The 13,139-nt window shown below is 39.1% G+C and overlaps 1 protein-coding gene across 3 annotated transcripts in view; it reads left to right on the top strand.

Moving 5' to 3' along the window:
• Positions 1–12,647, top strand: part of LOC126458595 (DNA excision repair protein ERCC-6-like) — a 130,934-nt gene extending 118,287 nt beyond the window's left edge. The window contains exons 18-19 of one of the 3 annotated variants that reach the window (XM_050095745.1): positions 1,402–1,606; positions 11,209–12,647. In XM_050095745.1, coding sequence (XP_049951702.1) covers positions 1,402–1,606; positions 11,209–11,677 — 674 coding nt within the window. In that variant the 3' untranslated portion in view covers positions 11,678–12,647. Of the gene's footprint in view, positions 1–1,401; positions 1,607–11,208 lie in introns of those variants that run through there. The other 2 variants (XM_050095748.1, XR_007585665.1) reach the window with 2 other exon arrangements.
• Positions 12,648–13,139: the final 492 nt, after the last annotated feature.

The following is a 13,139-nucleotide window of genomic DNA, read 5'->3' as shown; positions in this document are numbered from 1 at the left end:
CATATATGTCGTCTGCTGTATTTTCCAATGTGTTCACTCAAGCAGCACAGTCAATGTAGAACAAAAAGTTGTTGTATACAGGGATTCAAAAATAAAATGAAGAGTTCTACAATTACACTATCATTTTTGTTTCTCCAGCCAGTCATCATATTCTTAACCTAGCACTATCTTTCCTAGGCATTGTAGCATTATTACTTTCTTGAATTGTTAAGGTAACAGTAACAAAAGAGTTGAAAATTTAAGAAACTGATACCTAATTTTTTCAGTGTTATCTATTCCATTTGCTACACTTTCATGTTAAAAGCAATAAAAATTGTGTGTTGGCATTGTAGGGTTAAGTATAGGTTTCCTTGAAGATTGGCTGATTGTGAACACATGCTATGTTGCACATTTTAGGAGCACTAGGAATTTACATCGTTGCTTAGGATAGTCTTATGGAGTGCTCCATAACATCCATGAGAATTCTGCAGTCCCTTTTTTCTTTATTCTGTAATAGAAGCTCATTATTTTCATACAAAGAAAAATGTAGGCAAGTTGTTTGGAAATATCTTGGGAGCACTGGAAATGGATTGCTTGGAAAGAAAGCCAAAGAAGTACTGAAGCAATCCTCTACAGAATTCTTGAAAATATTATATTATCTTGCCATGTGTGTTACAGTGTTGCTTCCGGGGCAGGGAGTAACAAGAGTCGGTATGCTGGACAGCCTGGATGTGGTTTTTAGGTGCTTTCCTATATCCCACAAGGTGAATATGAACTGGTACCCAAGTCCTGCCCCTGTTACGTTATTCACAAACATCAAGAAAACTCGCTCACTTTCACATGAATGATGCTACACAAACACAGGTGGGTTGCGTATTTCCTGTCCGGGGAGGGGGGCGGGGGTGTACACAAAGACAGTTGGGGTACATTTATTTTGTCTGGGGGGAGGGGGCTTAATAGGGTGGCTGCAGGAAGGGTATCCAGCCACCCCTTAAATTAACAATATCAAATCTGTCCTGCACCAGTGCAGGCCAAAGGCACAATTGGCTGAAATTTGCCATGGAAATATTCGTGAAGTGTGCATGCCAGTTATCTCTCAAAGCAGAAGTGTATTTTCCGAGCTGTCAGAGACGGCAATACTTTGTGTGTGCCAGTTCCAATTCAGCCACGACACCAACAGCCACATTTTACTGGTATGGTTTGATAAATGTTGCGTCACTGTAGTAGGAAAGCTGAGATGGGATAGAACCAAAGTAATGGCTAAATCAATGCTAACAACCATTTTCATTTTTTAAAATTCAATGAAGATTTATTTCTGCAAGCTATAAATATTTGTGTCTGGATATAATATCTATCATCATTCATAATCAAATGTCAGGCATTATTATACTGAAGACGATTAATTTTAATGCCATTTTGCAGGACTGCAAACAGCATTACATCACGATCGTATAATGGAAGGCAGTGAAGCAGATTACTCATTGGTAGAGGGTGAAGCTCAGCGTGTAGCAAAAGAAGCAGTTAAAGCACTGAAGGAATCACGGCAGCAGTGTTTCAATGCTGGTCTGGGTATGCCTACATGGACAGGGCAGCATGGTGTCATTCGAGTTCCTGGGAAAAAGCCATGGTACCATTTGTTTACTTTCATAGAATTTTATTCTGTTGTTGTGGAATTTAGAGTAAGCTACGTAACTACTTGGATGTTCATCTATGTTCTGTATATGAGGACATTATTACCTCAACTAAGTCTTGCATTGGAGCGTAGCTGCTGGTCTCTCTCTCTCTCTCTCTCTCTCTCTCTCTCTCTCTCTCTCTCTGTCCTAGGCATGTTTTTGTGTGATTAGAATTCTGTTTCTGGCTTGTCATTTTGAAGCTAATATGTTTTTATGATGGGTATCTTCATTAAATATGTTACAGGAAATGAATGTTGCTAGTCACATATTGTTGAGTAATCTATATGAACACCAATACTCCCAATAGTTAACACAAACAATTTACATATTTAAAAAAGCACAGAAAACCGGTGTGTAACACATAATGCATCCATCCCAATACCCTTGTTGTTTTACATCATCATGACGTGGCAGACGTAAGTGTCTCATAATGTATGATGTCCTGGTTGCCATTATCATATTAACTGACATTTAATTATAAAAAATCATACAAATATGGTGCATTTTTGATATATCTTCTATGCACCATTGCTGTAAGGCACACTTTCATAATATGCAAGTTATCATATCTAAACAATGCAATACAAAAAATCTTTAACCACCAATAAGACATTTCCCATAATTTTCCTTGTACAAATTGTATCAGTAATGACATGTTTTCAAGAGGTCCTGATAGTACTAGTGCTTTGAAACAACATTTATTCACAGGGTGTTATTGTAGTATAAAACCATGTATAAAACCCACCAAATATGAGCTCGAACAAAACCTTATGTGATTTCTCCTAAGTTATGCGTGTTATCTATACATGACTTAACAATTGCCAGGCTGAAGGGACTGAGCCTTCAGGAAGCCTATAAGAGCTGTATTCTGTTAAGCCACGCCCCCAAACCTCTACTACATAAAGCTTAACCTGCATTTCAAGATGGAGCATCCACTCACGTTATGTAAATTCATATGTGAAATATTCAAAATGCATACTGATATTTAAATTCTGTAATCAGTTATGGAGAAACATATTTTAATATGTACAGGGTGTACATAAAGTCCAGGAACACTTTCAATTATTTATTGCACAAGAACTAAACATTGTACAGATGTCATACATATTGCAATTTTAAGAGAAGCTCTGATGAAAGTTTTTTTACAAACATTCAATATGTGAACCATGAGTGACCCAGCAGATGTCAATACGGTAATCGAGTTCTTGCCATACCCGTCCCAGCATGGCATCATAGACTGTGGCAGTCGCTTCCCGTATTCTCTCCCGGAGCTCTGCTACATCACGTGGTAGAGGAGGCACATACGCCAGATCATTAATTTGTCCCCAAAGAAAAACGTCACACAGAGTGAGATCTGGTGACTGGGGAGGCCATTTCATAAAACAGCTGTCCCCTTCTGTAGCACGCGCTCCACGTCACTTCTCTCACTGGGACGTCCGCTTCTCTTTGCTGGCCACAAGCAACCAGTTGTAACGAATTTGTTGTGTCAGTGGTAAATGGTCTTCCTTGTTAGTGGCTTTTTATCGCACTTTGTTCTAAACGTCCATTGAACTACAAAATTGTTAAGGCTTTCGTGGCCACTTGTTGACAAACTGCCTATTGGCTTCTGTCTCGGGTTCTTCGGCCAACGTTCATCTAATGATTTTTCTGACGTTCGCCAGCACGAGTGGCTGGCATTGTCAAAGCTTCACCCTCCATTGCCGGTGGTGAACTGGAGGCGAGCTCGCGGCCGCAGACTATATGTACCTGGCGCGCCAACGTCCGAGGGCTTCTCCGCGGTCATTTCCGGTGCGGTTCTCCTCTTGCTACCGGCGACGGTCGTTCGCTGCAGTACGGGCAGCTAGGATCCGTTTACCTTAAGGCTTTCCTCTTTCTTGTTGAAACTGTTTGCGTGTTTTTGCATTTCTAGAGCTTATCTGAACAAGCGCGTGTGATAGTGCTTCTCTACAGCTAGAACTTCCGCGTCGGCGAATTTTATTACGTGGTCGGTCCCATTCAGTGCGTGCTCTGCCACGGCCGATTTCTCCACCTGCCCCAACCTGCAATGTAGCTTGTGCTCTTTGATCCTGGTGTTAATTGATCGTCCAGTCATTCCGACATAAACTTTTTCGCATGTGCATGGTATACGATATATTCTCGACCTTGCAAGTGGGTCTCTTTTCTCCTTCGCCAATCTAAGACACTCTTTGATCTTCCTTGTCGGTTTGAAAATCGTCTTTACGCCATGTTTGCGCAATGTGCGGCCGATTCTGTCTGTCACTCTGGGAATGTATGGCAGAAAGGCCGTACCCGACATTTCTTTTTCTGGTTCCTTACTTCGCCGAGTGTTGGGCTCTGTTACACTTCTGATGTAATTTGTGGAGTACCCACTGCTCCTCAGAACAGTTTCCAGGTGTTGCATTTCTCGTTTGAGGTGTTGCGGCACACATATTCGTTCTGCTCTCATTACAAGCGTACTAATCATGCCTCTTTTCTGGCTCGGGTGGTGCCAGAAAAGAGGCATGATTAGTACGCTCGTAACGAGAGCAGGACGAATATGTGAGGCGCAACACCTCTTTTCTGGCTCGGGTGGTGCCAGAAAAGAGGCATGATTAGTACGCTCGTAACGAGAGCAGGACGAATATGTGAGCCGCAACACCTCAAACGAGAAATGCAACACCTGGAAACTGTTCTGAGGAGCAGTGGGTACTCCACAAATTACATCAGAAGTGTAACAGAGCCCAACACTCGGCGAAGTAAGGAACCAGAAAAAGAAATGTCGGGTATGGCCTTTCTGCCATACATTCCCAGAGTGACGGACAGAATCGGCCACACATTGCGCAAACATGGCGTAAATACGATTTTCAAACCGACAAGGAAGATCAAAGAGTGTCTTAGATTGGCGAAGGAGAAAAGAGACCCACTTGCAAGGTCGGGAATATATCGTATACCATGCACATGCGAAAAAGTTTATGTCGGAATGACTGGACGATCAATTAACACCAGGATCAAAGAGCACAAGCGACATTGCAGGTTGGGGCAGGTGGAGAAATCGGCCGTGGCAGAGCACGCACTGAATGGGACCGACCACGTAATAAAATTCGCCGACGCGGAAGTTCTAGCTGTAGAGAAGCACTCACACACGCGCTTGTTCAGAGAAACTCTAGAAATGCAAAAACACGCGAACAGTTTCAACAAGAAAGAGGAAAGCCTTAAGGTAAACGGATCCTGGCTGCCCGTACTGCAGCAAACGACCGTCGCAGGTAGCAAGAGGAGAACCGCACCGGAAATGACCGCGGAGAAGCCCTCGGACGTTGGCGCGCCAGGTACATATAGTCTGCGGCCGCGAGCTTGCGTCCAGTTCACCACCGGCAATGGAGGGTGAAGCTTTGACAATGCCAGCCACTCGTGCTGGCGAAACGTCAGAAAAATCATTAGACGAACATCGGCCGAAGAACCCGAGACAGAAGCCAATAGGCAGTTTATCCATTGAACTGCTGTAGCACACTTGTTTTTGTTGAACTTCAACACACAGAAAGCTCGCACCGCACCTGAGCCTGCCATGTTTGTGATGAGCGCTGACTATTGGCAAATTACCAGACTATGCTGTGGCGGTGTACATGGGAGAAAAAAAAAAGCCCTTCAGGGTTTCTTTTCAAAATGACATGTGTATGATACCTGTTCAATGTTTGGTTCCTGTGCAGTAAATAATTGTAAGTGTTCCCGGTCTTCATGTACACTCTGTGTTTTGGGATGGCTCCACCTCAGAGCCTGTAACCATGAGCTGCACTTATCCAAATAACGGAACATGTAAGGCAGTGACTTGGAATGTTTGTATCGTACATACTTCACATACGAAAATTATCTCTCCTTATGCAGTTAGTAAACATCAGATGGTGTAATATAACCTACACCTTCAGTCAAGGCTAATATGCAGAGACTTACCAGTCTGATTGCTGCTCATTGCATTGCATTGCTTAACTACTCGAACTGCCAAAACTTCCTTGTAGATTAACAAATAGCTGTGGGCTTATATTTAGGATTTGCAGGGAGTTATGAAATTTCTTTTTGGTGTATGTTTTGATATAGTCCAAAAAGTTTATCTCAAGTTTATGAGCAGTATAACATATCCTGCTGCTTAGTATCATTAATATTTGCAAAAACAAAATCAGAATTGCATGAAAGCAATCTCTGTCATACTAAAGAAGCTATCTTGATTTTGTCTGACACATACTTAGTCATACTTTCATACATGACAGCAATTCATTTTATAAAAATAGCTGGCAGATACAATGCTTCCATATGAACAGCATAGAAAAGTCCTACAAATACTGACTTTGTTGTGGAATTGAGAATGCTGTACGAAATTTTGAAACTGGAAGAATGGACTACTAATGACAGATGTTACTAAGTTTTATGTATTCTGGACCTTCCAAGATGGTGAAGGCCTTAAGGTGTGCATATTCATGACATTGAGGTCTGCTTTTGTGACATACTAGTTCCTAATTACAAATCTGTAAGTGGAATAGGAGTGTGAAAAAGAAATGTTAATAGTTACTTCTAAAATTAACTTGCTCTCAAGCAAGACTACAGTCTGTTTCAATTACTTGATAGTTGACATCTGTCACTTAAAGACAGTACAGTGTTGCCACTTCGGCTACCACTTGGTTAAAGGAGACACACAAATGTGGCTGGTTACTTCACAAGTTCTGAAATGCTGTTCAAGTAACGTGGGGCAATGTTGGAAGCTGGTGCCATCAGATACGACAGGAATGTGAGATACTATGTCTACAGCTGATTTTAAATGACCAGTGATTGAACTAATGCAGACATTGTGTTTTATAGCCTTGAATTTACACTCATGTCCTAAGCTAACTACAACCTCTTGACGTGCAATATATCCGAGTAAACAGCAGGTAACTGTACCTGTGGCAGAACTATTAATTACGCTCGCTTTGCTCATGACTTTTAAAGTTGACCTGTACGAACAAACTCAAGACAAAAAAAAATTGGTGTAGTGCTAAAAGCGGGCTGTAACTTCTCACTTTTGCTACACGAACTGGCGCGATACCGACTGATGAGCAGTCCCGGTTGGAACTCAGTTACAGGTTATAGGCGGCACAAGCAGATTCCAAAAGAAAGAAGAATAACAGGAAGAAATATAAGAGCAAATAAAACATTCAGTACACTGATGAAAATGATGCACCAAAAGATTAAAAGTAAAAAGTTAGACTGTAACCAGTTAATTGAAAATAATGATAATCAGAGTCATTTTGGCAAAGATTTAAAAAATAAAACAAATTATCACCTGGCGATATTCGAACTTGTATACTTTTACGCCATAGACTGTGGCATCACCACTGCACTGTAGAGGAAGTTGAGATTATGTTGTTACATTTATTTATGGAAGCTAGATGTAGTGGGAATTGGTGAAGTTAGATGGCAGGACTTCTGGTCAGGTGAATACAGGGTTATAAACACAAAATCAAATAGGGGTAATGCAGGAGTAGGTTTAACAATGAATAAGATAATAGGAATGCAGGTAAGCTGCTATGAACAGCATAGTGAATGCATTTTCATAGCCAAGATAGACACGAAGCCATGCCTACCACAGTAGTAGAAGATTACATGCCAACTACTCTGCAGATAATGAAGAGATTAAAGAAATGTATGATGAGATAAAAGAAATTATTCAGATAGTTAAAGGAGACAAAAACTTAATCGTGGTGGGTGACTGGAATTGAATAGCAGGAAAAGGAAGAGAAGGAAAAATAGTAGGTGAATATAGACTGAGGGAAAGGAATTGATAAGGAAGTCACTTGGCAGAATTTTGCACAGAGCAAAATTTAACCATCTTTAACACTTGGTTTCACAATCATAAGGGAAGGTTTTATACGTGGAAGAGACCTGGCAACACTGGAAGGTTTCAGATTGATTATATAATGGTTAGACAGAGATTTAGAAACTAGATTTTAAATTGTAAGACATTTCCAGGGACAGATGTGGACTGTGACCACAATTTATTGGTAATGGAGTGTAAATTAAAATTGAAGAAATAGGAAAAAGGTTGGAAATTAAGGAGATGGAACCTGAATAAGTTGAAAGAACCAGAGGTTGTTGGGAGCTTCAGAGGGAGCTTCATTCAGTGTTTGACTAGAACAGGGGAAAGGAATACATTAGAAAGCAAATGGGTATCATTAAGAGATGAAATTTGGAAGGCAGCAGAGGATCAAATAGGTAAAAAGACAAGGCCTAGTAGGAATCCATGGATAACACAAGAGATGTTGAACTTAATTGATGAAAGGAGAAAGTTTAAAAATGCAGCAAATGAGGCAGGCTACAGGGAATACAAAAATTTAGAAAATGAGGTTGACAGGAAGTTCAATATTGCTAAGCAGGGATGGCTAGAGGACAAATGTAAGGATTTACAAGCATATTTCACTAGGAGAAAGGTAGATCCATCTACAGGAAAATTAAAAGAGGGTTTTGAGGAAAACAGAACTAGCTGTATGAATATTAAAGAGCTCAGATGGTAAACAAGTCCTAAGAAAAGAAGTGAAAGGTGGGAGGCGTATATAGAGGGTCTATACAAGGTAGATGAACTTGAAGGCGATATTACAGAAAGGCTTGAAGTCGATATTACAGAAAGGGAAGAGGAAGTTGATGAAGATGAGATGGAAAATATGATACTGTAAGAGGAATTTGTCGGAGTTCTGAAAGATCTGAGTCGAAACAAGGCCCCAGGAGTAGAAAACATTCCATCAGAACTACAGATAGCTTTGGCAGAGCTCGTCCATGTGGTGTGCTAGATGTGTGTGACAGGCGATATACCCTCAGACTTCAAGAAGAATGTACTAATTCCAATTCCAAAGAAAGCAGTTGCAGACAGATTTGAAAATTACCAATCAGTTCAATAAGTCGTTGTTGCAAAATACTACTACAATTTCTTTACAGGAGAATGGAAAAGCTGGTAGAAGCAGACCTTGGGAAGATCAGTTTGTATTCCAGAGAAATGTAGGAACATGCAAGGCAATACTGACTTGACTGGAATACACTCTTTGAAATTCTGAAGGTAGCAGGGCTAAAATACAGGGAACAAAACGCTATGTACAACTTGCACAGAAACCAGACCATAGTTATAAGAGTTGATGGTCGTGATTGATAGGGAGGCAGTGGTTGAAAAGGGAGTGAGGCAGGGTTGTAGCATATCCCCATGTTATTCAGTATTTATACTGAACAAGTAGTAAAGGAAACCAAAGAAAAATTTGGAGTAGGATTAGATTTGGAATGAGACACTTACCATAGTAGATGAGTTTCGCTATTTAGGTAGCAAAATAACTGGTGATGGCCAAAGTAGAGAAGATGTAAATTTTAGACTGGCAGTGGCAAGAAATTCGTTAATGTTGAATATAGATTTAAGCGTCAGGAAATCTCTTCTGAAGGTATTTGTCTGGAGTGTAGCCATGTATGTAAATGAAACATGGATGATAAAATAATTTATTATAGAGACTTTAAAAATGTGATGCTACAGAAGAACGCTGAAAATTAGATGGGTTGATCAAATAACTAATGACGACATACTGAATAGAATTGAGGAGACAAGGAATTTGTGGCACAACTTGACAAAAACAAGGGATTGGTTGATAGGACAAATTCTGAGATATGAAGAAATCACCAGTTTAGTATTGGAGGGAAGTGTGTGGGTGGGGGGGTAAAAATCATAGAGGGAGACCAAGAGATGAATACAGTGAACAGATTGAGAAAGATGTCGGTTGCAGTAGTTATTCAGAGATGATGCAGAAGGTATAATAGCATAGAGAGCTGCATCAAACCACTCTTCGGGCTGAAGACGACACAACAACATTTATGCATTTATTTATATATAAAATCTGTTGCAAAGAACATTTTCTGCCTCCAAAATCTTCGGTTTTGCGTAATGTTGTATGAAGTTTACCTGCCGTAGGCAGTCTCTGTTATGATAATTGAATATGTGAAGGTGAATTGCATCTTATGCGAACGAATCCTGCAGTCTTAGGCTAGTGACGTGTAGCAATTGTGTATATTCTATTACCATCGTTTAGTGTAAGTGTGTGTTGTTTTGAGTATTTTATCATATGTGAAATAAAAGGGCCAGATCCAGGATTCAGGCTCTAAACATAACATGAGAAAAAGAAAAGCCAGACAGGGATTTGGAAGTTAACAGACCATTTGTTGTGGCAGTTTGGCAGTGGTGAACATTTCAGGCATGACATAGAGCCCTGTAATTGGAGGAAGTCACCTCCAACATGTGAATGTCAACTGTCAAGTAATTTAATCAGACTGTAGTACAGAACTGAGAGGATTCACAAAAAGTAATAGTAGGGTACGATCTAGAGTTACACAGATGTGTTTGAGTTCGTTACTTTGACAAAAACATTAATTGTAAAATTATGAAATGGGACAATAGTTTTAATTGTAAAATTATGAAATGGGACAATAGTTTTAATTGTAAAATTATGAAATGGGACAATAGTTTCCAGTGACAATTGGTTTTGGGCTCCTTCATGACCAGGCTATACCACAGAATATAAATAAACTATGATGAATCACTGAATAAGAGTTTATTTGGATTTTTGTGGCCCACTGTTGCTGAAAAAGCAATAGATTCGTAACAGCTAATGAATAAGTGTCAGTAATGCAAGAGGTGCCATTAAATTTATATGCTGAAATGATTGATGACAAAGCTTTAAGAGAACCAGTATTGAAATAGTGAGGGGAATTTAGTATTTGGATTAATTTAAGACAAAGCTTTAACATACCAGTATTGAAATATTGACAGTGAGTTTGGTAGCTGGACTGAGTTCGTTGTTGTACCTTGACTGTAAGAACAACGTAACGTGAAAAGTTTAGGAAAGTCACTTATTACACTGTTCGCATAACCGTGAAGGATGTTGCCAGAGGAACAAGTTCCGCACCATCATTACTGGATAGACATTCATTCCATGTCTGCAATTCTCTGATATCTAGGGCAACAGTTCAAAGTTTCCTGTGTAACACATTACAACAGTTTTCTTGGACAATAGTTGTAGACACCATTCATTGCACACCCGTCACAGTTTCCATTGACGTGAAGACTATTGCAACAAAATGCGATAAGTGATTTGTTTATTTGAAATTATTTGATATATTGTGGGGTGACTTCTTGAAAAGCTGATCATTAACATAGTGTTTCCATTCAGTACAAGCTCAGCACTGGTTTATGAAGTATGTGTACCTAAAGGTATGTGTGACAGTTATATATTGCTCAATGTTGTTTGATACCACGCTGCTCATTTACCACCTTGTGCTAATAACTGGCCACTTTTTTATGCCCACTAGATGAAGAAATAGCAACACACAGCTTTTCCCTAAAGTTGTCATAGTATTTATGCTGAAGCTATGACTTCATGAGATGTATTATTTTGTTTAGACACTTCTATCCCGTAGGGAGAGAAGAAGTAAATATGTATAGTGTTGCAATTTGAGCAAGTGGAAGCATAAGGAAATAGTTCTTATGTTTCAAAATAATTATTTGTGTTCTTTTTCTCTTTTTTATCAGTCTCCAATTTGGCAAGAAGAAGAAGAGTGCAGAAATGTCTTCCTCTCCGGCAAGTACTTCCAAAGCTGGTTTAGAGTCAAAGCCATCAAATGCATTCACTGGCAAACTAAAATCTGGACAAGGAAATATGTCTTCAGGTGAGCTTCTAGCTCGCATTCGAGCCCGTAATCGACTTTTGACACCAGCTAATGATTCTCAAGAAGAAGGACAGCAACAAATAGTGCAGCCAACAACATCGAGTGACGATCCAAATGTTGAGCTGTTGACCGACATTAGAAATTTCATAGCATACGGAGCAGCAGTAAATGGCAGAGCTTCAACACAGGAAATAGTTGATAGGTTCAAAGACAGACTTCCTCCTGGTTCTTCTCCACTTTTCAAGTTCCTGCTGCAAGAAATAAGTGAATTTCATAGGACTCAAAGTGGAGAAGGTGTCTGGAAGTTACGAGCAGAATTCAAGTGGACGTAATTGTAACCACTATTCCTCACAGGGCAGTCAGGATTGTAAAGTTATATTTTTATTTTATTTGGGCAACACATGGAGCTTTGGGTTAAAACAATACAATACATTCCAAAGAGTAATGCATTATATTTTTGTGCATTTTAAAAACATTTCACAGTGCATAGGATGTAAATGTTAGAAGGTTGTTCACACATTTCCTTTATTTCGTGTCATTCTCCAGTCTTCTTTCACTGTGATTCAACAGTCCTCAGTCTTACCAACACTGAAAAAAAATTGTCTCACATTCTATTGTAGTTTTATCGACTTTTGTTATTTAACTGGATTTTTATAATTTTATTGTGTAACAAGGAAAAGATTTTAGTGATCTAGCATTTTGTATATGTTTATTTTTGTTGAACATATGTGGTTGTGAACTTCTGTACTCATATCCATAATTGCTCACAACATGGCAGAACTACTGACATGAGAGCGAGAGATTGAAACCCACTAATACTAAGGTGAATGACTGCGAGACTTGTATTATTATAGGGTTGAAGTCAAAGACAAATTTCCTCCAGTTTCTTCTTCAATATTCAAGTTCTTCTGCAAGAAATGGTGAGTCTATAGGCCCCCAAGTGGATAAAAAGTTGTGAAATTTGTCACCAAGTTGTGTAAATCAAAAGAAGTAAAGAGTTATACTTGTCACTTGAAGGGATTATGAAATGGGTGTGCATTCAGTGCACTACACTATTGCTGAGCAATAGTTCATAAGAATTGCCTTCTTCTAGTCAATCTCCATATATTTTTAAATTCTTCCTTGCCCATTAAGTAAGTCAGAATATATATTATAATTTATTTATACTCACAGATTAACTAAAAATATTTTTTTATCTTTACTGAGAGATGTTAGAAAGATTATCAGTATTATTTTTTTGTCACTATATCTTTATTTCCTACTTCATCAGTCGAGTTGCAGCTGTATATTGTATTGCTATCAAACTAAGATTTTGAACTGCAAACTGAAGTTAAACAAGCTGTACATAAATTTATAAATATTGTTATAAATTTTGTAATGAAATAAAAGCATTTTGTTATGTACAATCTTTCAAATCTTCATTCCCAAACACATTTAAACATATTACACCTTGTCCACATTCTAAATGTTTGACGTTAGTCATTGGCCTGGAGTAATGAAAGGAGTAAAGGTAACAACTAACGGTATACATCTACACATAGACCCCACAAACCACCATACGGTTTGTGAAAGAGGGTATTTTGTGTGCCATTGTCACTTCCCCACTTTCCTGTTCCAGTCATTTTCGCTGGAAGGACAATTACAAGTCTCTGTGCGAACTCAAATTTCTCTAATTTTATGTTCATAATCTTTTCATGGTATTTGGAGGAGGGAGCAATTGATTGACTGTTCTAAGAATGTTTTTGCTCTTAAAACTTTTAACAGTAAATCACACTGATGTAGAACGCCTCTCTT

Source organism: Schistocerca serialis, chromosome 2 (genome assembly GCF_023864345.2).
Source record: "Schistocerca serialis cubense isolate TAMUIC-IGC-003099 chromosome 2, iqSchSeri2.2, whole genome shotgun sequence".
In the NCBI taxonomy this organism is placed as follows: Eukaryota; Metazoa; Arthropoda; class Insecta; order Orthoptera; family Acrididae; genus Schistocerca; species Schistocerca serialis.
Note: the sequence above shows the minus strand (reverse complement) of the source record. Positions and strands in the feature narration are given on the sequence as shown.